The 24,498-nt window shown below is 49.4% G+C and overlaps 8 protein-coding genes across 8 annotated transcripts; 4 read left to right on the top strand and 4 right to left on the bottom strand.

Moving 5' to 3' along the window:
- Positions 1-24: 24 nt before the first annotated feature.
- BKA67DRAFT_510022 (putative hsp70 protein) lies at positions 25-1,810 on the bottom strand (the record flags this gene model as incomplete). Its single annotated transcript, XM_046097290.1, has 7 exons — positions 25-244; positions 299-414; positions 468-573; positions 644-893; positions 975-1,185; positions 1,235-1,278; positions 1,345-1,810. 7 exons carry the CDS (start codon positions 1,808-1,810, stop codon positions 25-27), a joined length of 1,413 nt encoding a protein of 470 aa, XP_045963073.1.
- Positions 1,811-2,612: 802 nt separating this feature from the next.
- BKA67DRAFT_685565 (uncharacterized protein) lies at positions 2,613-4,218 on the top strand. The gene is made up of 3 exons (XM_046109004.1): positions 2,613-3,010; positions 3,065-3,644; positions 3,705-4,218. Exons 1-3 carry the CDS (start codon positions 2,786-2,788, stop codon positions 4,157-4,159), a joined length of 1,260 nt encoding a protein of 419 aa, XP_045963072.1. The 5' UTR covers positions 2,613-2,785; the 3' UTR covers positions 4,160-4,218.
- A 473-nt stretch (positions 4,219-4,691) lies between these two features.
- Positions 4,692-5,773, bottom strand: BKA67DRAFT_509595 (hydrogenase/reductase-like protein; the record flags this gene model as incomplete). The annotated part of the gene is made up of 2 exons (XM_046097250.1): positions 4,692-5,356; positions 5,422-5,773. 2 exons carry the CDS (start codon positions 5,771-5,773, stop codon positions 4,692-4,694), a joined length of 1,017 nt encoding a protein of 338 aa, XP_045963071.1.
- Positions 5,774-6,391: 618 nt separating this feature from the next.
- BKA67DRAFT_652217 (zinc-binding oxidoreductase CipB) lies at positions 6,392-7,540 on the top strand (the record flags this gene model as incomplete). The annotated part of the gene is made up of 1 exon (XM_046106113.1): positions 6,392-7,540. One exon carries the CDS (start codon positions 6,392-6,394, stop codon positions 7,538-7,540), a length of 1,149 nt encoding a protein of 382 aa, XP_045963070.1.
- A 224-nt stretch (positions 7,541-7,764) lies between these two features.
- BKA67DRAFT_510966 (major facilitator superfamily domain-containing protein) lies at positions 7,765-12,094 on the bottom strand (the record flags this gene model as incomplete). Its single annotated transcript, XM_046097370.1, has 11 exons — positions 7,765-8,148; positions 8,241-8,401; positions 8,481-8,984; positions 9,044-9,115; positions 9,257-9,449; positions 9,519-9,570; positions 9,627-9,703; positions 9,772-9,892; positions 10,189-10,230; positions 10,715-11,540; positions 11,605-12,094. The coding sequence occupies 11 exons, from the start codon at positions 12,092-12,094 to the stop codon at positions 7,765-7,767; spliced, it is 2,922 nt and encodes a 973-aa protein (XP_045963069.1).
- Positions 12,095-12,426: 332 nt separating this feature from the next.
- BKA67DRAFT_529127 (trichothecene biosynthesis acetyltransferase) lies at positions 12,427-13,803 on the top strand (the record flags this gene model as incomplete). The annotated part of the gene is made up of 2 exons (XM_046099015.1): positions 12,427-12,494; positions 12,528-13,803. The coding sequence occupies 2 exons, from the start codon at positions 12,427-12,429 to the stop codon at positions 13,801-13,803; spliced, it is 1,344 nt and encodes a 447-aa protein (XP_045963068.1).
- A 678-nt stretch (positions 13,804-14,481) lies between these two features.
- On the top strand, positions 14,482-15,726 carry BKA67DRAFT_652213 (ketoreductase; the record flags this gene model as incomplete). Its single annotated transcript, XM_046106112.1, has 4 exons — positions 14,482-14,543; positions 14,611-14,746; positions 14,822-15,109; positions 15,193-15,726. 4 exons carry the CDS (start codon positions 14,482-14,484, stop codon positions 15,724-15,726), a joined length of 1,020 nt encoding a protein of 339 aa, XP_045963067.1.
- A 601-nt stretch (positions 15,727-16,327) lies between these two features.
- Positions 16,328-24,459, bottom strand: BKA67DRAFT_589262 (putative polyketide synthase; the record flags this gene model as incomplete). The annotated part of the gene is made up of 6 exons (XM_046104439.1): positions 16,328-18,112; positions 18,183-19,273; positions 19,328-22,159; positions 22,226-22,906; positions 23,118-23,787; positions 23,851-24,459. The coding sequence occupies 6 exons, from the start codon at positions 24,457-24,459 to the stop codon at positions 16,328-16,330; spliced, it is 7,668 nt and encodes a 2,555-aa protein (XP_045963066.1).
- Between the last annotated feature and the right edge of the window lie 39 nt (positions 24,460-24,498).

The following is a 24,498-nucleotide window of genomic DNA, read 5'->3' as shown; positions in this document are numbered from 1 at the left end:
CGTCGCCGACATTTATGTACCAGGTCATCTGTGAGGGTGGCAGACCTTAGCATTACACGCCGCAGTGCTCGGGACATGGCAGCTTACTGTTTCTACGCGTGTGCTGCCGTCTCTCCAAACCTCCGTAGGCTGGCCTTCATCGCGGTCCGGGTCCTTCCTCGCCCAAGCCTCCACGCCGTAGTGTTTGGTTGCGGATGTCGATACGACGGCTGTCTCATGGGACAATTGGCTCAGCGCGGCACCCCTAATTTGGTTGTTAGCAATTACTGACTACCAACTGTAGCTTATCACAGCATACTTCGCAATTGCCGCCCACGCATCGTTTGGCTGCAAGACTTGTATGCCAGGATGTTGCTTCTCGACACAGGATTTGAGGTACTGGCTACTGCCGAATCCGCCGACCAGAAATACTCCCTATTTCAAATTAGTTGCCATTCATAATCGAATCTAGGGCCTCCTTCACTCACAGTAACATCCTTGCCAGGTCTCTTGATTTTGACAGACTTCACTTGATCTTCTATGAGCCGCAGAATGTCGGTAACTAGGGGCGCGAATATCTCCTTCAGGTCATGACTGTTGATAGCCGAGATCGGTTAGTCGGGGAAGCAAATGCAGTAGGTTCTGGATCGGATCATCATCTTACCCGGTCATCTTCCATGTGTTAGACACGAGTCTGTTCTCGGGATCATCTTCGAGGGTCGCCATTGGAAAATTTATGAAGTACTCCTCCTTACTTCTGCCTCGGAAGGCCTTCTTCACCTGACTGTCAAAGCTCTTTTGCGCTAGGTGGAACCCCTTCGTCTTCCGCAGCTCGTGGAACTGGTCCTCTCCGACGAGGTTCTTGACAGCCTCACTAAACCGCTGGTTCAGGCCAAGTGACCCTGCCATGCCTCCTGGATCGATTGAACCGACTGGTCAGCGCTGGGTCACAAATACGCAACATGGAGCAGCCCAGAAAATAATAGGCTCCATACCTGTTCCCGGTACCAATTCCGTAAGCTGCAGTTTTGGCGAGGTTGCAACCACCTCGTACGAGATGAGATCGACAGTGCCACCCCCGGCGTCGCAAACCACGAACACATCTCCCACCTTCAAGGTGAAGCCCAGGGAGTGCATCGTGTACAAAGCCGCAGCCTCCGGCTCTTTGATCAGCGTCACGGGATAGATTCCCGCATACTTGGCCGCCTATCAGAATTAGCAAAGCAAGCAGCACATGCTCGTCAAGTTGCCGTACCGTGAGCGTTGCGTTCTTGGCTGCATCAGACCATACAGCGGGGACTGCCCATTGTCAGCAGGCTATGAAATATAAAGGACACACTTTGGTTGTCTTCGGGGGGTTCATACCTGTTAGCACGAACTGCTTTTGGCAGAGGGCCATGTATCCGCTGGGAACTTCTTTCTCGATCTGTTTCAAAGCGTGCTTATAAATGGACTTTATGAAGTCTGCAGCGATCTCTACCGGCGGCTTCGGCAGTTTCTTGATGTCTCGTTTGATGTTACCGCTGGGCAGATACATGGGCCGCTCTTGGGTCGGGTCGAGGAGCAATTTCACGCCCACAATGCCGTCTTGCAAGCCGTTGACATCGGCGCCCCATCGGTACTTGTGCCCGTCCGGCCCGTAGGCAATCAGCGTCGGAATCTTGGGAGCGCTTTCGCCCTCGGTGCCCGGCCACTCCATTATGGCTGCCACCTTTGTGTCTCTCTGGTTGGGAAAGCAGAAAGCTATGCCAGAGAAGGTGGTGCCGAAGTCGAGCGCGATGACGAGCTTCTCGTCAGTGTCATAGTTGGCTGGTTTGCTAGTGGTGCCCATGTTTTCAAGTGCTTTACCTAACGCTTCTATCTGCTCTCTCGTCATTTTGATCGATATTGAGGATTAGATATTCTGGTGTTGAAAGTTCAACCGATCAATACGGCCGAGGATGGATCTGGAGACTTGGTCTTGTAAATTCAAGGACAGGTTTCGGGTAGCAGTACATCCGGACTTCTGTTATTTTGCTATCTTGAGTTAATGATTGCGGCTGCATCGAAAAGGCTGCGCTCGTCAAGACGCTATTGATGCATGTGACATCGGGCGTTATCCAGCCGCACGTAGCAAGAAGGCAGCAAGGCAGTCTTCGTTTCCAGACGTCTTGCATCTTGAAGAACCGCATTCTCATGGAAGTCATGATACATCTGCTGTGAAAAGTACTTGAACGGCGGCAAGAGATTTATTCTCCCGGTCGCCTTTTGCTATTCAATAATTCCCCACGCGCTGCTTCATTCTGTAGACTTGATCTGACTGGGAGGTGCACCTAAGCCCGCTATATCTCGTCGCGATGAACTTTGCAGTATTTACTGTCGTCGATGCCTTCCAAGATGCTGTACATTCAATCGGTTACGCCTGAAAACGCCAGTGGGGGTTCTTCAAACCGTTGCTGGCACTGATGACTGGTTCAGCTGCTTGGCATATCCAAAATGGGTTGTATGACTATCCTAATGTGGGCTGGTTTCAGCGCCTCGTCCATTTGGCGGATGTTTGATTGAGTCTAGAACTCATGATATTACCACTATTTGCTGCACCTTTCAGGTAGGCTGTGCATCCAGTAGATCTAATTGGGCCCATGTCCTACAACCTCGCAGTCAGCCGCATGGGCAAGTGGAATATGCCGTGGGCCTCGTGGGTTGCTAGATGGTTCGCCAGATCTAAAAACAAGAAATAGGTTTAATGCCCATGAGCGAATGCTTCGCTTCCAATCGAGCAACCATATAGCATTACCAACCCAAGACACCCATTGAGCAAACTACAATGGATCCTTTCGATCATCCAATGACTGAGTGTCTTCCCGAGTCCGAAAATGCGCCCAAGTCTCAACAGCCAGGTCCCGAAATTGTCATCGTGAACAAGTTGGAAACGATGTTGCACACAAGTTTCTCCTTAATTTCGGATCGCTTGGACAATTTCGCGAATGAGATCAAGGGGCTTCCAACCAAGACCGTAATACTCCTGCGTACGAAAGGCGACGTAAACAAAGTACGTATGTCTGCTAGCTCATATTCGGAAATAAATTAAAGTGTTCTTTTGAAGGAGGACCCTTCATACCCATCCGACCAGGAACATCGAGCACAGATTACCCGTAGGGATAGTCAGTTCGATCACTTTTCGACGCAACAGCAGCAGTGGCAGCAAGATATCAATGATTTGAAGAGGCAAAACAGCAATTTGGCTACTACCCTGGAGCAGAAAGAAGCCGAGCTCAATACAGCCACGGCCAACGTGAGCAGGCTGCGACAAAAAGAATCCCAGTTTCGCAAAATGATCCTAGAAAAGGCAGGCACTCAAAAAGTGAGCGACCAAGAAGTAAAGGACAAATTCCTCGGCCTTCGTCAGCGTTCCCAAGCTATAGCAAATGGCAATTATTTTGACTTGGGCCGAATAGTAAAACCCAAGGACGAGCAATATCTCTTCAGCACCAAACTATGGGCTGATCTTCCTCCGACTGACCGGAAAAATCGTCTGAATGCCGAGATATATATGATCCTGCACAAATATATCTTGGATGCCAAGTGCTTCGGTTTGGATGGTTGCTTTTACGGCAAGAAGAAATTTCCACGTCACCTTGAATCAGACTTAAGTGACTTTGAGACGTATCTCGAGGAGATGCAAGGTACGAACGCTGAGCCCAGTCCTCCAATTCTCAAATTGAACTGACACTTAAGAAATCTAGTCGATGACCAACTAATTCAGCGTTGGAGATTTGCAACGATTGATTGTGCAAATAGACTTGACAACGCATCTGCGACTGTTCGACGCATTGTAGATAAGATCGCCAAGTTCTGCGAGCCCGTAGTTATCCGGAACGACCGCGCAAGGGACACTTTCAAACAAGAGCTTACGCTGCTATGCAAAGACGCATTCGATTTGAGAATGATTCTGCGCAGATCAGAGGATGGCTATCGTTGTGAAGTTGTCCCATCGGCGCCAGATCGAGCATATCTAGTCTCTAATTGGGACTACTTAGTTGAACCACAGGGTGTGGAGGAAGGGAAAAACAACCAAGCCAGCGATGAAATTGCGTATACTTTGTTTGGAGCTCTCACGAAACTTAGGGGAGATGGGGAGGAAGGAAGACGAGTCCTAGAGAAAGCCTTAGTGATCTTAAAAAGGCGCAGATTGACTTAAACAACAGCCGTACTAACTATAAACATTACGAATCATGATTGTAGTAACATGTTTTCAGCAAACAATTGCCTGAGCCTCAATTTACGTCAATTAAGCAGACATACTATCCTGACCGCAATTTTCGTTTAGTACATAAGCAGGGAAGATATTATTTATATTCATGCCATGGGATTACCTTCGCGGAATACAGCATCTTTTAGCGCAATGCCATCCTCGCACTCGGCTGGCAATATTAGCCTCCCATGATAGCGACGATTACCACTTTAAATCAAGGGTCGCACATGAGAATATCCGATGTTCATCGCAATGTATTACCCTACTGGTATACGCCGCCCACAATTCCATGAAGAAAGACAGCCGTTATGAGATTGCACTGTGAGCTTGGGAATCTATTCTGCACCAAATTCTTTACGGAGCAAGCGAAATAATAATAATGAATTAATCTGTTAGTAGAGACAATTTTGTACAACAATAGAATTTCAATAACTCGTATGACAGAATCGCACCAAACACAGAACATTGGGTACACTCGCTAGATGGACTGAGGGCCCGCGACACGAGTAAATTCGTCCTGCACGTGCTTCCAAAGCTTCTCCGAAGTTCCATCCTGCCTCAAGCCGGCTAAAGATTGTAGAGCCCCTTGTCTAGCCGGTTCGCCTTCATAGTCAATGGAGTAAACACCACTCCCAAGGTTGCCATCCGTTCCTACTGTAGCCTGGATGCCAGATAGAGTGACACCAGCAGCATCTTCAACACCTTGACTAGGCGGGAATCTAGCACTGGTACAAAAGAATGTATGTCGTTCACCCACTTCCTCATTTGGTATATTCAAGAATAGACCCACGACCTTGAACAAGGCCTTTGCAACCGCCATACCCACACCCTTGGTGCCGCGGCCTAAGTTAGATTTGACGAAGCCTGGGTAGTCGTGTACGAAGCTGACATTGGACGAATCACGCGCGAGTGCCTCTAGACTCAATGTGAGCATCGAAGACAGATGGCCGCGTCCCTCGCTCGGGCCCAACTTGTAAGCCTGGAAATCACTGGTAGAGATGGGACCTTCTTTGCCGCCAGCAAAGACATTCACTACTCGGCGCAGTCCCGTGGCTTGTTTCAGGAGCGGAAGCAGGCCAGCGATGAAGCGTATGCGTGAATAGTAAGTCAAAGCCGTGAAAAAATGCAACCCCTCCTCTGTTTCTGTAAACAAAAATGTTAATATTCCAATCCCGAAGAAGATCATCTACAAAGTCCAAAATACATACTGGTGCCCGTGATCAAGGTGCCGGTGCTCAGGAAGAGTAAGTTGATAAACTCCTCCTTGGCAGCAATGTCGCGACACACTATATCAACGTTCCTGAGGAGGCTCGCGTCACATTTCACAAAGATATAGTCGCCATCTGGGTTCAGCGACTGGAGTTCCCTCTTGATGCGTCCCGCGGCCTCGTCCGAGCGGCCCACAAAGTAGATTCGAGGTGCTTTGGCGTGCTTGGCGAACTGCTTGAGCGATGTCTCCCCGATGCCACTTGTGCCGCCTACGAAAACAGCAATGAGTTTGGCGGGCAGAGCAGTTGCGATCTGCTGGTTGGAGGCGCGGATGAGCTGTAGCGACACCATCTTGGATTCTGCTTAGTTACCGCTTACGAAGAAGCGTGCAGTACAGCGAAGACATGCAGGGAGAAGTAAGTATGCTGAGTGGCAAGAATGCCCGTGACTCTGCCGTGACGTAGATAGATCACAGAACCCGAAGGTAGGGGAAACAACGACTCCCTTTGTGTGGATCATAGAGCTTCTATCACAATAAACCAAATTATGAACTTATCCCGCATCGACTGCTCGGAGTTCTGGAGTTCCGGAGTTCCTCGGAGTTTTGAGTGAGCTCTCTCATTGGCTGAGCCTCTGCACATAGGGCTGGGTTCATGACTTTATGGTACTGATTGGCATGCCGTCCCGCATGTTTAGATTGTGCACTTGTCAACAAATCCGGAAATTGTTGACTCAGAAAGTCCGTACAACCTATGTTACGTCTTGTTTCCCTGCCTCGCCAAGGCCAGGCCGGCTTCATGCTTTCATGCATCCTGCCATAACACAGTCTCCCAGTGTTTCACCGGGAAATCACATCTTCGTTCCGCTCACCGGGAAATCACATCTTCGTTCCGCTCATCGGAAACACAGTCTCCCAGTGTTTCACCGGGAAATCACATCTTCGTTCCGCTCATCGGAAACACAACCGCCATGGCTCACCAGAATCACGCTGCCTACCTCGCAGGCGCCAAAGTGCGTCCCTTCGAAGTCAAGACGGCGCCTTACACGCCACCTGGACCCAATGAGATTGTGATCAAGAATGGTGCTGTCGCCGTGAACCCGGTGGACTTAGGAAAACAAGTTGCCGGCAACAACATGTTCGGATGGATTAAATATCCTTTTATCCTTGGGAGTGACGTGGCCGGGGAAGTTGTTGAAGTCGGCCCAGAAGATGCTGGTTCATCTTTCAAGCCTGGTGACCGCGTTCTGGGTCACGCTGTAGCCATGGATAAGCGGAGCAACAAAGCTTCGGAGGGTGCTTACCAAGAGTACACGGTGCTTAGAACAAATTTGACCGCGAAGATTCCAGACCAATTGAGTTATGAGCAAGCTTGCGTCTTGCCTTTGTGTTTGTCAACGGCGGCTTGTGGCCTCTTTTTGAAGGATTACCTCGGTCTTCAATACCCTACGGCCTCATCACCACCCACTGCTCCCTTAGATGTCAAGCGAGACCGCGAAGTTGTCGTTATCTGGGGTGGGTCTACCGCTGTTGGCAGCAATGCTATCCAACTTGCAACAGCTGCAGGCTACGACGTATTCACCACGGCATCGCCGAACAACTTTGACTATGTCAAGTCCCTCGGCGCAGTACAAGCTCTCGATTACCGAGCTGCCGACACAGTACAAATTCTTATCTCCGCTCTCAAAGGCCGGACCTGCGCTGGTGCTCTCGCTATCGGGAACGGGTCTCTGGAGGCATGCATCGACGTCGTTGCTAGCAGTTCCAATGGCCGTAAGTTTGTCGCCCAGGCGAGTATTCCACTAGACCCGACGAAGATGCCAAAGAACCCTCTAGCTCTCATGGGTGTGATGTTGAGGTTCTTATGGTGGAATATATTGGTATTCATGAAGTCCAAAGTCAAGCGAGTACGCACTAAGTTCATCTGGGGCAGCGATCTCATGGCAAATGAGTTGGGCAAGGTCATTTACAAAGAGTTTCTTCCGGTCGCTCTGGCGAGCGGTCAGTATCAAGCGAAACCAGACGCGCGCGTTGTTGGACAGGGGCTCGGGAATATTCAGGAGGCATTGGATGTCATGTCTAAAGGCGTATCGACTACGAAGATAGTGGTCACTCTTTGATTCAACACAGCTGTATAGTTCGAATACCTGGCAGTGAGAATTTATAATACTTTGATTTCAGTTGAGATCGCTGTGATATAGTAGTCTGTAGTCAGTGACTTTTATCCAACCATGAGTCCATCGACCCACTGCTCAGCCATGTAACTAGAATCATTTGCCTTACTAGAGAGACTGTGTTTCATTCACGGCGTTTCCACTCGATCATTTGTTGATGCCGATACCGACTAAGCTACCACACTCCCATGCTGATCTTTCTCATGTGTCTCAGGCTCCTTTTTGACCAGGAACCAACCAAACAACAATGGTGGTGTGGCAAGTCCCGCACAGAAGAAGAAAACACGGTCCAGACTTCCCGAGTAGGCATTCAAGACTTCGCTGATGCTGTCAGATGGCACGAGTCTCCGGAGGTCGGTGGTGCCGGCGCTGATGACTAGAGCCGGGTCGACCGACGGCGCATATCGCGGCAAGAGCTCGACAAGGCTGTTGGTGAAGATTGTTTGGGCTAGCACTGTCATAACAGCGGCGCTGAAGTTCTGGAGGAACACAAGGATAGACATGGCGGCAGGGATTTGCTGCTTTGAAAGGCTATTCTGGACGGCGAGGAATGGCTGAGCTCATTAGTTATAGATGCAAACCAGTGGTGTCTCCTGAGAGTGGAAATAATCAACGAGTAGGAGGCGTGGGGGAAGTTTCAACTTACAATTGACATGGAGAGGCCTCTCCCAGCGCCGAAAATGATCTGAAAACCAATCCATTGGCCCGTTGGAGTCGTGGGTGTGAGCAATCCTAGAATCCCGCAGCCGACAGCATTGAGAATGGAACCACTAATCGTGAAATGGGGATAGTCGCCATATTTTTGAACTGGCATGATAGTTAGTTGAAAAGGATTCTTTTTCTTTCTTTATAAAAATGAAACTGGTGCAAGCAGCTTTCCACCTACTTAGTCCGCCGGCAATAATTGTAAAAATCATTTGGGCGAGAATATTTGGCAGCACATCCACTCCGCCCATGAACGGCGAATAAGCTAACACCCCTTGAAAATATAGGGGAAGATAATAAGCCGTGACAAAGACAGTCGCGCCTGTAAAAGGCCCGACAATACAAGAGAGCCAGACTGGTCGATTTCTCATCATGGAGGCTGGTACCATGGCACGGTCGCCTTGATAGTAGTTCCAGCATAGCCATACCACAAGTGTTGCGCCGGCACCACAGAAGAGTCCGATAACTTGCGAGCTATTCCATGGAAACTGATTGCCCCCGTACTGTAGAGCGAGAAAGAACTGAATTGCCGCTGGCGCAAAAAGTACAAAACCAACAAGGTCAAACTCGCTTAGCGCATTGTCGAAAGCCCTGCTCCAGTGCGGCTTTGGTATGTGGTCGGGGATATGCGTAAAAACAATTGCGGCTGCGGCGGCTCCACCAATCGGTAGGTTGATGTAGAAGCCTATGTGCATAAGTATGTAGATGACACCAGTACTGCTGGGCGTCCAAGCGATCACTCACACCATCTCCATGTCACGTACTCGGTAAACGCTCCGCCTAACAACGGCCCAAAAGCTATACCTAGTTGTCCAACTGCAGTACGACAAATTCAAGAATAAGCAAGACCTTCGTGTTCAAGCTACGGTTCGGCGGACGCAACTTACTTCCCATCAAAATACCGACGATCGCTAAAGGAAGACGTCAACAACACTGCAGTCTCGAAAGATGTAACACTAAGAATAGAAGGCATACCTGGCTGGCGGCTTGGCGGAACACACGAGTTTAGTATGATCAACGAACCGTTTAGCAAACCAGCACCGCCCATACCAGCAAGCGCTCTGCCAATAATCAAGGCAGTAGATGATGGAGCCGCGCCACAAAGTGCCGATCCAGCTTCGAACACTACCAGGCATACGATGAAAACGACCTGCGAGTTGAAGTGGTTAATTTCAAAGATATAAAAAGGATTTTCCCGTCTTGCACAAGTCAAACATACCTTAGAGTTGATACGTGTGTAGATCTTGCCGGTCAGAGGTTGCAGAGCCGCACTGTTGAAGGGATATGAGCCAAACGATTGGAGTCCTTGCGCGAGGGGGGAAACTACCAGGAGAGCTGGTAAGCGCTTCCATACCAACCAACATCCAAAAGCGAATGAAATTCGTCTGTGATGTATGGAATCGCCTAAAACAAACTCAGTAAGTCCAGCTACTAGAATAATAAATTACAAGCTTCTGCAAGTCTGAACGTACAGTTGCAAGGATGGTATTATCGAGCATGATCAGGAAATAAACAATAGTAAGTGCGCTCAACACCAAGTAGAGTTTCAACCCTTGCACATATTCTGCATTTTTGGTTTCCATACTATTCTCTCTTTTCTCGGCTGTTGGCTGTGAAGATTCGATTCGACCTGGGTCTTGAAGTCGTTCGTGTATTTCCGCCATGGTGCGAAATGGTCGATGCGTGATTACGGAAAAGAATAGTTGGCACGAGTGCTTTCGAGCCAAGTTCGAGGTGTTGGAAATTGAATAGAACGAAATGCTCTATGGATCTTTAGATGCAAAAGTCATAGTCGGTACTCACTCAGGGCATGGTAGAAGGGTATGCAACAATGCGATATAGGCCCACTTGTCAAAATAAGCATATTCTTCTATTGCCCGGAGTTCTACGGAGTTTCGCAGGTGCGACGAGCTGAGTTAGATGAGACCAGTCTAGACCCTAAACATTCAATGCGATATTGAAGAAGCAGTTAGCTGCCATTGACCTGTTTGACTTCGTCATCGAAATTCAAGAAGATCGGCACGTTGTCTCGTTTCCATGCAATAGACAGATTGCATGAGCGTTGCTATGCGAACGCTGTAATGGAGACAATCTGTTGGTGCTCCAATATCATTGCAAAGCAAACAACAACCACCAGGAACATGTACAGCCGTTCATCTCCTGTCAGGTTTGAGGTTTATCCAATGAGACCTCTTTGTAACAAAGGATATGGCATGACCGCGGGATACGCCATGCATTACTACTTATTTCACTTATCGATTCACATATTAAAGGATATGCTTGTGTGTAATGGTTATTGGGTGCCCTTGCATGGTTCAATGTTATATCTCTGCAGTACCACTGGTAAAATCTTGAACGCAAGTATTCGTACGTAGGTAACGATTTGTCCTACAAGGATTAATAATCTATGGCTACTGGTCTCTGATTCGTCGCATCTTGCCATTGAACTTTTTGTGCGCACTTGCAACCATCTCTTCGGTATCAAAATCCCATATTGTGTGACAACGAGAGCTTAAGTCGCGCGCAAAAGCCTCCGGACCAGTACTAATTTTTGATTGGCGCCACTCAAACATCTCACCCACAATACGACTGCTTTGAACTAGCCACTGACACCTCTCGTATCGAACTTCATTGTAAGTTTCGAGGGCAGCTGCAACAAGTGTCTCTATTGGCACATTGTCTCCCAATCGTCTGGAGACCGCTGAAAGCAATTCTGCTAGTGCTAGAGCATCTTCGATACCGCAGCCAGCACCAGCTCCATGATGCGGGCTGGCAGCGTGAGCAGCGTCTCCTGCAAGACATAGACTTCCTGTCGTGAAGCGGAGCAGCGGTCGATCGTACATATCAAAGATTGCCCACCTATCCAGTTTGTCAGGTAGTAGAGAAATGATCGTGCGCACCGCCGGACCAAAGTGAGCAAATGCAACGATGGCTTCCTCCCTTGTAGTCTTTTCACTTAAATGCTCCGCTGTCCATGGTTTGGGGTCTGTCACGAATGCGACGACGTTCATGATAGCGCCACCAGCAACAGGAAAAGTAAGCACGTGGGCATCCGGCCCAAGAAACATGAATCGTTTACTCGTTTTGTGCTCCCCCAAGACGCCGCGTGCTGCCTCCATTGGCACTAAACCACGGAACGCATACTTGTGCGCGTAAGCTGGCCCAGGAAGCACCGAAACGTCTCCATCCCCTTCAACCATGATTTGACGCAAGCGGGATCTAATACCGTCGCAACCGATAACTATTCATAGTTTGGGTATGTTAATGAATCAAGTCTCTAGCTCTCGTGGTAAGGAATGACTTACTCACTGATGCTTGCTCGATCGAGCCGTCATCAAATTTCATCACCACACCATCATTCACAGAGACTAAGCACTTATTGAATTTGATGCAATCCGCTTCCATAAGCCCAGCGAGTTCTTGGATGAAGTCGTGGCGGCGACATCCCTCGAATCCCCGCTCACCCAAGTACATTTTGCAGAACTGTGCCTCTGCCGTGTTGGCCTTGTCTTGTGGACCATGATGGAACCCATCAACATAACGAAAGTAGTCATCCTCGTTCTGAACAGCAATTTTTCTGAAACTCGCGTGAATCGCTGGATCGAGGGCTTCCATGGCACGTTCGGCATTCGGTGTGAACCCTATGCCCGCACCAATTTCGCAAAAGCTGTCGGCTCGCTCATATATGGTAAATTTGACACTGCGACGAAGCAAGCCGAGGCCAAGCACCAACCCAGTGATTCCGCCTCCAATTATGGCGACTTTAAAGCTGTAGTCAGTACGCGTCTTTTCCATTTTATAGTTGTAGTCTTTGTGTGCAGAAATCCAATTCCGCTCCAGTCAGCACTGACCGAGGAAAACATGCAAGTGGACTGATCGTGTCTGAAATATCGATATTAGAAGAACAACGACATCTCCCTGCCTCTAACATTGCACCCGGGCTTCTTGCCAAGTATCCATCTTGGAACTGCAGTGGGGGAGTTTGTTCCGGACTACGGAGTTTCGGGCTTCGAGTTGCTAAGCCGCGATGTTTGCTGGGGCGCACAAAAGTAGGTATACATGTACAATCCGCCAGTGTCTGTATTGATTTTGAAGACCACAGAGCTTGTGCTTCCGCTTTCTACAAGATGACCAAAGCACGTTTTGAAGATGTCGTTGGTCAATTCCCACAGCTCAAATCTTACAATCATGGATTGTTAGTTTTTCCCCTTGCTGATGGTAAATCCAGTGATGTTGTGACAGCACTCGAAGCTGCGATTACAGACATTGTTGCCAATATTCCATGGCTGGGTGAACAGGTTGTCCATGAATGTGGTATCAATGGAAGTTCAGGCATCATCAGGACTGCGCCATGGCCGACAGACCTCGATGTAGCAAACAGAATCCTTTACGTCAAGGATCATACAGAAGTGTGCCCCTCATACGACGAGCTTCTAGAAAATTCAGGCCCTGTCTCTATGCTCGATGGCAGTCTACTTTGTCCACTCCCGGGGTTTCCGTTGAGCTACGATGTAGCTAAGATTGGCGGCGCCGCGCCTGTCGTGGCAGTCCAGGCGAGCTTCATCAGAGGTGGTGTCATAATCAATTTCTCAAATCAGCACAACGTGATGGATGCAAGTGGTATGTTCGTTTTTATCATGCTTCTCGCCATCGCAATGCAGGGGAAAAGTCTACCACAAGCATACATCGATCAGGCGAACTCAGATCGCACGAAAGTCATTCCTCTACTCGAACCTGGGGAGCCTTTACGTGATCACAGCCATCTCTTGAAGCAAGTTGACCTCCCGCCATCTGTTAAAGCGCCACCAATCCCATCGGAATGGGCATTTTTCCGCTTAAGACAGGACGGCATACCTCAAATCAAGGCAGCTGCTTCGAACAAGGACGAATTCGAGGCCCCGGTGACATATATATCAACAAACGACGCATTATGCGCTTTTTATTGGAAGCGGCTGGCCACTGTGCGTCTTAAGAATGGCAGCGTAAATCCATCGGCCTCGTCCAAGTTTTCGCGCGCAATCGATGCTCGCGCTGCTGTTGGGGCGCCGCCTGCCTACATGGGCCAGCTGGTATACCACGCTGCGACTCGCGCCACTTACCAGGAGCTTGGATCGGCGGAATTGACACTTTCAAGACTCGCATCTCGTATGCGAATCGATCTGGATGCTTCAAATAATGAGTGGGCGGTCCGAAGCTACGCCACTTTTCTTGCTGGCGTGTCCGACAAGTCGCAGCTCGTCTATGCTGGCGGCCTAAACCCTACTCTAGATGTCGGCGGCTCTTCTATGGCGCAGACCACGACCGGCGCCCTTAAATTTGGCGTCCTGGGCACACCCTCTCTTCTTAGGCGCCCTAATCTCTTTCCGGTTCCCGGACTTATGTATGTGTACCCGCCAGAGCTTGACACAGGTGATCTACCCATATTGGTCTGCCTGAACGAGCAGGATATGGAAGGGCTGAGGACAGATGCTGAGTGGAGTGCCTACGCCGAGTTCATAGGATAGAATCGTTTATGCCTTACTATTGTAATTTTCTGAACATGATTTGAATTGTTATATCTCCATCACGTTTTGGTGTTCCAAGTTGCTTTTGGCCCATTGCATCACCATTCTGTAAATCCGATAACTATCGAAAGTTCCAAAAGCGTCTTCGTATCATTCGTGTTTGATCATACGCCCAAATTTAGTGTTTGTTGAACATTTCCTGCGACATATGTTCTGGCCTGTACAGTTTGCTTTAAATATGCTCGGAGTTCTCAGCTCCGGTAGCTTTCATTCGCCTGCCCAAGTCCGCCATCTGATCATATGTGGAGTTGTAGGAGTCCAGAGATTTGGTTATGACCTAGGTAGTAACAGTTCTGATGTTTTTGCTTATTTTAATACTTGTACTGATACTCGCGTACTCCGATGTGACCGTACTAGATATCATTTCCAGTATCAGAGAGAGACTAGGAGAACTACATCTAATACTGCGTTTCATTTGATTAGAACCCGCCCAGCACTCCCTGATTATTACGTCTTCCAACACCTCGGTCGATTTCTTAAAACTAATCATCGCTCTACGATACCTTCGTTTGTGAGTTTATCGAAATTGCACTGATGGCTACCACGAGTACACCGTGGGTCCTGCTTACAGGTGAGTCTATCAGGGATAGCTGATCCACCATCTCCTTTTTAATCATAATGGACGCAGGTGGAAGTGGTTTCATTGCTTCGCATATCACAGAAGCACTTCTTCGTAGTCGGTAAGGATATTTCATAATGTTTACCAGGCAAAGGTTGATTTGCATCTGCGCTAACAGAAGACTCAAGGTATAATGTCGTTGTGACTGTACGATCAGAGGAGAAGGGCCACAAGTTGAAGAAGTGCTATGAATCAGATGGCAATGCAGCACGTTTTGACTTCGTGGTCGTCAACAACATAATTGAAGATTCCGCTTTTGACGAGGTACGTCAGTCTACAACTTCGATCTTGCCGTCCACATCGTATAGTCGGAACTGACTGCAAACTTTTTTTACTCAGGCCGCCAGGGCCCGACAATTCCATTATGTGATCCATACAGCCTGTCCCTACCATTTCAATATCCAGGACCCTTTGAAGGACTTCTTGGAACCTGCTGTAAGAGGCACGGTAGGAATCCTCCATTCGGTGCGCAATCATGCACCCACTGTTAAACGTGTGATCTTACTTTCGTCTTCCGCGACGATACTGAATCCTTCCAATCACTCCAAGGTATATGATGAGACTATGCACGGCACTACGTCTTGGAAAGAGGCCATGGACCCGCGGCTGGCATACCGAGCGAGCAAGGTGAGCAACAGACTATTGTTTTGCACACGTTCTTCACCCATCTTGCTACGCACAGATCAAGGCTGACATCGCAAGGATAATAGATATACGCAGAGAGCGCAGCCTTTGACTTCATATCGATCGAAAAGCCGACCTTTGATCTCGTTGTGCTCAACCCGCCTCTAGTGTTTGGCGCGGCACCCAAACACATTGTCAGCCCGGAAGACCTCAACACGTCAAACGAGCGCATCCGCGACATGGTCATGGGCTGCTTTCGCGAGACACTACCACCAACTGGGCCTGTATACCTCTTTGCAGACGTACGTGACGTAGCTGAGGCACACGTGAAGGCGCTCGAGGCGGGTGCCGAGGCCGGGGGGCAACGTTTTTTCATCGTGGGTGGACATTTCTCGAACAAGCGTCTCGCGGATGCAGTGCGAGCCTGCCGCCCTGAGTTAGGGCGTGTATTGCCTGACGTGAATCAGGCTGAGGATGACATGCCAAAGGATGTATATGGGTTTGACAATTCCAAGTCGCGGGAGGTGTTGGGATTGCAGTATACGGGATTAGAGGTCTGCGTTAGGGATACCGTGGAGTCTATTTTGGCGATTCAGAATACTGGCGATGGTTTTCCTTGAGGACCTCCTAACAAAGGCATGCTGTTTATGCTCAAAATTGTTTAGTATTGGCTGAACTAGATTAGTCGTTGAATAGATTGCAAACCAGCTATATTACGCACAGATTTCACCGCACATGCTCTGTAAATCTTCGGAGGCAAAAACTAAAACTGCGCTGCTCCCTGGCGGTTTGGGCACTAAAATATAGCCGGCTAGGCAGACTTTTAACCTAGGTTAGACTAGTGGGTGGCTTTGTGGAAGTTCTACCTCGATGTAACAGACCTTTGCTACTATAGCACAGCACGTCAAATGCACACTCTGAATATAAACACTGCGAATATGATAGTTGATTCGGCCTGGAAATAACAGAAAAAGAAGACAATCCTTCACACAATTGTGCGAACTGCTGTGGTTTTGTGTTCAATGGTCACTACCAATACTTTCCAGCGCGTTCGGCACTGGGTGGACGACACTAACTTAACCTAGCGCATCCTTGTATTTTGTTGTCAATCGGACGTGATCAAGTATACTGAGTTTGTTCTTCTCCACGATCTCATGGACGTCATCGATACCATAGGCGAGATATATATGCAAAACAGGAAACGGCTCTCGTGTCGCAGTCTCATCGTAGAAAGCCGGCATTTTTCCACGCCTGGACATATTTGAGTACAACTTGCTCGCCCACAGGACCTACCGCTCGTAGCGTAGGTGAATGCTCTAGCGCTCTCTCAACGCCGAGTAACACACCTCCACAAGACATGCGCTCAAAGTCATGCTCCAAGAAATCAACAAGCTTCAGCGCCGGGTTTTCTTCAATGTCTCCGGGGAATACCCGTACCCGACGTAGCCATTCAGGCATAGGCACAATGCGTTCATTCGGAATATGTAAAGCTCTGGCGAGGATGGCGGTGACATTATCCCAAGGCTGGCGAATGGGATTGTCGATGTGGTAGATCAAACAGTTGTCCTTCGGCAACAGCAGCAGGTCCGTCAGCGTGCCGGCGACGTCATTCACAGGGGTCCATGACAGCTGCCCACTTAGACTGGGCAGTGCACGTAGCGTCTGTGCTGTCTTGACCATGAACGAAAAATGCTCCATGTGATTCCAATAGCCACTATTGCTTGACCCGGCGACTTGACCTAGACGGACTGACATGGTTCGGAAGCGCTTGGGATAGCGATGAAGTGTCTTCTCCAAGATGCGTTCACAGACATACTTGGCATCGCCGTAACCATTTGGCAGCACTGACTCGATCATCACGGGTTCTTCTGGAATATTTGGAGTTCCGTGTGATAGGGGATAGTGGCCGACGACGGCAATGGAGGAGACGAATTGGAAGGAGACGCGCCTATTTCTTTCCTGTGAAATAGTGGCCGCCAGGTCTACCAGATTGGTCATGGTGACAAATTGCGATTCGAAGCCCTTTACCGGTCTTTTCCCACTCATTGGCCACGCGTTATGGACAATGTGGGTAACGCATCTCGCCAGCTCACGGTACTCGCTCTGGTTAAGCCCAAGATGTGGTTTGGATGTGTCACTGCTCTCGAAGACCCTGAGCTTTGAGAGCGTCAGCGCGTCCGGGATGATGCCCCTGGACTCAAGAGCTCGCATCTGCCGCGGAAGGCCCCCTTCTTCTCCGCGAATTGTGCGATTGAGACAGTAGACATTGTACACGTTTGGGAGACTCGCGAGATGGGTGACGAGGTGACAACCGAGACTCCCGGTTGCTCCAGTGACAAGTACGCTCAATGAGGACGAAGGATCTGTCAGTTCTTCTTCGTCAGTTTCGACCACTGAGAAGGTTTCCGTTGCTGTCTGAACATAGGCATTAGTCGCAGCTCTTCGCGCCTCCAAATTAGTAGGTGCATGATTATCGGTACTGGAACGTGTCGAGGATGGCAGTCTATCAAGCTGCGAACCCGAAGCCAGTGCAAGAAATACTTTCTGAATGGTCACCTCTGGAGAACTTCCATCTGTCCAGTCCACATGACCATAACCGGCTTTATGAAGTTCCTCTTCCCACCGCCTCTCGTCGGCAATAGCATGACGCCGACCATCATCAAACAGCCACCAACCCTCGAGGATACCAAATATCAAGTCAACCCAGTAAAGTGTTTGCGTCATTTCCAACATGAGTAGCATGCCATCTGGGCGGAGGAACTTGCGAATATTCTCAGTAGACACTGTCAGCGAGTGTGTTGCATGGACCGCGTTGCTAGCAATGACGATGTGCTGTGAGGCAAGTAGCTCAGTCTGCGACGGTGGCTTCTCTATATCATGAACCGCAAACTTCATGAAGGGGTACTCCTTGAACTTCTTTCTAGCCGCCGCCACGAAAGATGGTGCTAAGTCAGTAAAAGTGTATTCAACTGGCATACCAAGTCGAGCCAGCATGGGCACGAGCCACTAATACATGTACATATTGTTAGTCAACAACTTTTGCGATGGTCGAAATCACTAGATTGGGTTTATTTACCTTAGTTGTTCCTCCCGTGCCTGCTCCCATCTCCAATATCCTTAGTGTGCCACCGATCTCAGCTTCTGACAACTTGTCGACAAGTCGATTGAGGAAATCCGCCATCTGTCTATACGACAGCTTATTCAAGAGCGAGTCTCCATAGAGACCTGCAACAAGCTCACGACCTTTTTCGTTCCCGAAGATCAACTTGATGCCGTCAGCCTCGCCCCTGAGTACAGCCGCGATGTTGGACCCCGTCCAGTGGGTCAACTCATTAGCATAGCTATGATCCGGGTGTTCGCGAAGAAGTTGCTGCAGTATCTCGTTGCTACTTTTCTCTGGGGGTGGTAATGCGGTGCGAGTGATTCGTCCGCCGTCAAGATCCACGATACGCGTCTCTTCCAGCATGATGTACAGATATTCTACCAAGCGGCCATGACGGGCATCAAATGGGATACGCTGTAGCGCCTCGCCTGGTTTGGCCTGTGACAGATCACAGCCTAGCTCCTTGAAAGCTTCGAGAGTAAGTGCAATACACAGGTTGGCTTGTTTGGGCATGACTTTCTCCAAATAACCTGAACAATGGTGGTCCTCTATGAAATGATCGGTGCGGGATTTTGACCCGCCGAAAGCTTTTAGAACTAGTGCAGACGGGATTATCAAGTCGTCATGTTGTTTACTCAAGTCCAGGTCGTGTGCATAGGTATCCTGAACCGATGTGGCCTTTGTCGACGATGGCGTTCTAGCAGCATCTGAAGAACCACTCGACCCAGAGTTCGATGATATACCATCATGTTTTCCGTCATCTGAGTCGCCCACTGAATCTCCCAGCGCCGAGAGCAGGCATGTGAAGAGCTGAGGAAGATCGGAGACTTGCATCAACTCATCAGTGTCTAGAGTGCAGCTGAAAGTAGTCTCGACCTCGCGAGCCATTTCCATACCCATCAACGAATCAATACCGATGTCTGCGAGTTCTACTTCATCTTTAACCTCGCCTACTTCAAGGCCGGCGAGCTCAGCTAGGACGCCTTTCAATTTTAGCAGCAATTCCGACTTGCCTGGACGACTAGAATCTTTCACTGGCCTCGACTGGGACGACAACGACTTTTCTGCCGAGTCGAGGATTTGATTTGGTTCCAGCGATACCACTTGACCAGCAATACCCGATAGCATGGCTACAGCGCTCGGCGTCTCTTCAGGCGCAGTAGGTCGAGAACGACCCGGCGTCAGTCGCGACAAAAGCTTACTCATCGAGGCTTTTGCGACCTTGGCGTAGTTGATGCCAAGAATCGCCTCCACCAGTTGGCCACTCTCTGGTTCGTAGACAAATATGTCTGTCAAAAAGGCGTTGCCAGACGCAGCGGCGGTGTGACGCGCTAGGACATGCCACGTGCTCTGTTTGTCTGCTTGACATTCGCTAAGCTTTGGATTTTTGATCCATTGTTCAAACCCATTGGCAATAAACATATCAGGCACTGATTTGTTTGCCATACAGTTGACCCAAATGCCACCTACCTGACTAAAACAATCACCCAAGAGGGGATCAAGCCAAGCCTCTCCGATTCGTTGCTTCACGACTCTTCCAGCAGAGACATCGAAACGACCGACCAGCTTTTGCAACCCGAAGAAGATTTGACCGTAATCAACAACATCGGAGAAGACTTTGTAAATGCTGGATCCTTGAATGACTTCGTCGTCCGGGTGACTGCTGTTCAAAACTTCAATGCACTGCTGGTGATTTACTAGACGTTCAAGTCGGCCAAAGTCCAAACGGTACTGGTTGTCGTCGGCTGCACGAAAACGAACCTCTCCAGTAACATGTGTTGTCGACGCGCCTCGATTTGCCTCGGAGCTCGAAATCTTGAACTTCCATGAATAGGATTTATTGCTGCCATTACTCGTTGCGGCGTATTCAAGAAAGACCTCTCGTGACTCATTGACACATATAGGCGCTTGATTGTTCACGTTGCAAATTTGCGGCTGCATCTTGGACTGAACCAAGTCAGGTCGGACACTGATGATGCCTTCAACAGCCATCTCAACTTGTAACGTTGCAGGACAGATCGGCGCAGTCTTGGCGATCACGTGTCCGGCGACCAGCGTCTGGTAACGTTCAATCTGCGTATTTACACGGAACCGAGGAGAGGTGTTCTGGTCATCTTCATAACCGATGAATGTAAGAAGCGTGGTTGGTGCGGCCTTGTCGATTACAGGTTCTTTCTCACGAGGCTTGGGCGGCGCCTTGAACTGAATCCAATGCCGTTGTTTGTCAAATTGGTACGGCGGTAGAATCAAGGGCGTGTATCGGTGCGTTTGTCGCCTTGAATGTGACCAGTGCGAGATGCGACAGCCTGCCCTCCACAGGCTCATGGTCGCGTCTGTGAGTTGCAGTAGGGATGAGCCGCTGGTAATATTGATTGACTGGAAGGTGCTGCTTTTGGGATTGCCCAACGCCCTGCTGGCCATGGTCGTAATTGTAGAGTTAGAACCTGCCTCTAACCAAATAGCTGATTTGTGCTGAGAGGAGAGCCTTTCGACAGCTTGACTGAAGTAGACCGGATCTCTCATGTGGTTAGCGACGTAGCGAGCCGAAAGCAGCTCGCCGCAGTCCTTGGATTTGGTTGAACTCTCCAAGTGTATCTTCGGTCGGGTAAAACACAGGATTTTCCCCAATGCCTCCAGTTCAGGCTTCAATTTCTCAACGAGGGTCGAGTGAAACGCGTTGGTGACACTGAGTCTCTTACTCTTGGCCGTTGCGTAGGACTGATTAGTCGACAACGTGGAAGCAACGGCCTCAATCGCAGCCACAGAGCCGGCCAACGTGAAACTTCTCGGTCCATTGAAACAGGCCACTGTCGCCGTGGTCACACCATCGCGCTTTGAATTGTTCAGCAGGCTGGTGACCATGTCTTCGTCAGCCTCGACAGCCATCATAGCGCCCTTCTCTTCGCCCCAGTAGTCACGAATAATCTTCGATCTGCCCCAAACCATTTTCAGAGAGTCTTGTAAACTAAGAGTTCCCGCCACGCATAGGGCTGTGAGCTCTCCGAAAGAGTGGCCCACGAGAGCAGCGGGAGAAATGCCAGAGTCGATCCAGCTCATCGCGCAGGCGTACTGCAGTGAGAAGAGCATAGGCTGAAGCCTTGAAACATCCTGGATTGGCGTAGCCTGGAATATTTCAGGGTAAATACTTTCGGCTCCAAGGGAGCGACAGACATTGTCGCACTGATCAAGATGGTATCGAAGGACATCAATACTGTCGTAGACTGCACGGTCAAGCCCCACGAATGTGGATATCTGGCCTCCAAAACATAATATGACAGGTCTAGAAGCAGAAGGAATGGCTAAAAGTTGGGAGTTGTTCTCGTTTTTACCAGATTCAATCGAGGCCAACTTTTGTTCAAGCTCGTCAAGTGTCTGGCTGCTGAATATGACCGCTGACTCTAGATACCAGTTGGATTGCCGAGCCAGATTAAAGCTGAAATCTTCGATACCAGGCACTATGTTGGCGCTGCGCTTGGTCCTTACGAACTGTCTAAGGCGAGCAGCGTACGTTCTCACGCTTCTCTCGTCGAAACCGGCGATGTAGAAGGGATATTTGGTCAACGCATGTGTCGGGGTCTCTGGTTTCGGAGTCGATAGATCACATGCAAGCGGAGCCTGCTTGATTACCATAGAAGCGTTGGAACCCGAGGCACCATAGTTGTTGATGAGAGCTGCCCTGAAGTGATTGTCTACCTGCCAAGGTAGCGCAGACCCGGCTATCTCGATCTTCTCAGTAGGTGACGATTGAATGGATGGATTTAGTGTCTTGAAGCTAGATTGTGGTGGTATATATCCCTCATTCATCATGAGGAGGACCTTGATCAGTGAAACAACTCCTGAACTGCCCTCGGTATGTCCTATGAGACCCTTGGCCGACCCTAGCTGGAGGGGCCTTGAGCGACCTTTGCCGAAAGCACGGCGGATACTCTCAAACTCGGCTGGATCACCGACTGGAAGCCAGAAAATCAGCACTACATCAGGTGAAGCTTGCCGAGCTGCCTTGGAGCTCTACGTACCTGGGGTTCCTGTCCCATGAGCCTCGACATAGGTGATATCACCAGGATCAATCTCCGACTTCCGTAATACTTCTTTGAACAGTCCAGAGAGAGAAGGTGCATTAGGTACAAAGATTGGAGTGCAATTCTCATTCTGGTAGACAGCAGTGGATGAGATGACCCCCAAAATTTGATCTCCCTCGGCCACGGCATGTGACAGTCTTTTGAGAACAACTGTCGCGATCGCTTCGCCTCTACAGTACCCATCGGCTGAGACGTCAAAAGGCTTACATTGTCCAGTTGGACTGAGAAAAGACGCTGCGGCCAGATTCTGGTACCACAAGGGAGAGCTGATGAAATTAGTACCTCCTGCTAAAGCTGCTGAGCACTCGCCAGTCAGAATTGCCTTGCAAGCTGAGTGTATCGCCACAGCTGAAGCCGAGCAGGCGGTATCGACCGTCAAACTTGGACCAGTCCACCCAAAATGGTGGCTAACCTTGCCGGCGATGAAGCTGCGCAAATTTCCAGTTGCTGTAAAAGCGGTTGGCGCATGGTGAGAGACATTGTTCTCATAGTCCGTGGCACAGACGCCGATGTAGCATCCGATATGGTTATCTCGTGCTGCTGAAGGTTTCTGAAAGTACCCCGATTGTGCCATAGCTATATAAGCACCCTGGAGGAGAAGTCTCTGTTGGGGGTCCACTGTAAATCTCGTGATTAGCTGTTATCCGCAACTGGATTCGCAAGGTGATAATGCAACGCCCTCCAACTGTTTGACTCGAGAATCACTCTTCCGGACTTGGAGATGAGGGAGATACAGCTGGGTACGAGATCTGCTTACTTGTCGCGGCTTCCCTCGGAGTCTTCTTGAAAAACTTGTGATCAAAAGCGTCGTGGTCATCTATGAAATTACCATACCATTTTCTCTTGTTATCGGCTTCCGGTCGAAAAACTGTTTCGAAGCCAAAGCGCTCACTGGAAACCTCTCGGTGTTGTGATTGTCCTTCCATAAGTATCTCCCAGAAGCCCTCTGGGTCCTCAGCACCCGCTACTCTGCACGACATACCCACGACGGCAATATCATTATCCATGATACTTGCAGCGACGGGACTTGCATTATTGACATCGTCAAAATGAACGGCGGCAGAGCCCAGAGATCTAACCGCAGACGGTGGGATGCACCTCTCGGGTCCAAATGACACGACTCGAGAAGCGGAGTTCTCATCAAGTCTGTTGGAGACTATTGCGAACGATTTGATCCAATCGGAAGGTTCCAGAAGTATAGCGCGCAAGGCCACCTCGTGAAGTGGCATGAATATGGTAGCGGCTTCATCTACCGAGTCTCCGTGGACCGGAAGTCTCAAGCCAGAAGCATCGGGAAGTCTGAGGTGTGGATATGTGTTGCAAAAGGTGATGATATCCTTCAACATGCTCTCATGGACACCGTTATGAAACCGTCCTCGAAGTCCAATCTCGGTAGCAGTGACTTCGGAAGCCTTTAGCCTTTCTCTGAGAGTGTCGACAGAGGATTTGGGGCAAGTGATGGTGGCACGATTGGAATCGTACAAGACAGATATATAAGCCTGAAAGTGGGAAAGGGTTAGTTGGCTGCCAAGATATGTAGCGTAGACAGGATTGCAACCTACTCCAGGGAAGCTGCTTAGGACCTTGGAGATACTGGATGCATCCTGTATTCCTCTCGTTGCAGTTGCGAGTGATACATATTGGTCACTGCCATTACTCTTCTGATCAGTGTCAACAACTGCTCCAATCACCATTGCCAATCGAATAGCTGCTGCACCGTAACGCGAAAATTCAGTTTGATTCGAGCTGCATCCGACGACCATCGCACTCAGAAGACCAAGACATAAACCGAAAGCCTCAACGCCAGGGTACTCGCTGAAAGGGGATTTGCATTGTAAGTTGTACTCAACAAGTTGGGCTATGACGGTCAGGGGCCCAAGCAAAATGTTGGGTAATATTGAAGTGGCCATTCTTTCAGGGATTTCACCCATCTCGAGCCATTGTTGAAGCTCCCGAATGCCAGTTTCTCCCTGCTGTATGTAACGTGCTGCTGGTATGGCTTTACATAAAGCATCGAAATCGTCCCCAAGGGCATTGACAGTGTCTAATATCCATTTGTTTCCGGATATCCTGTTGACCAACGACCTGATGCGGCCAAAGTATTTCGTCTCAAAGGAAAGAGCCTGAGGTCCGAATAGGAGGAGCGTTTCACTCTTCGAGTCAGAATTCATGTTGAATTGGTACGCCTTCTCAACTTGGTACATAGGAAG

Source organism: Truncatella angustata, assembly GCF_020726525.1.
Source record: "Truncatella angustata strain MPI-SDFR-AT-0073 chromosome Unknown BKA67scaffold_1, whole genome shotgun sequence".
NCBI classification, from domain to species: domain Eukaryota; kingdom Fungi; phylum Ascomycota; class Sordariomycetes; order Amphisphaeriales; family Sporocadaceae; genus Truncatella; species Truncatella angustata.
Note: the sequence above shows the minus strand (reverse complement) of the source record. Positions and strands in the feature narration are given on the sequence as shown.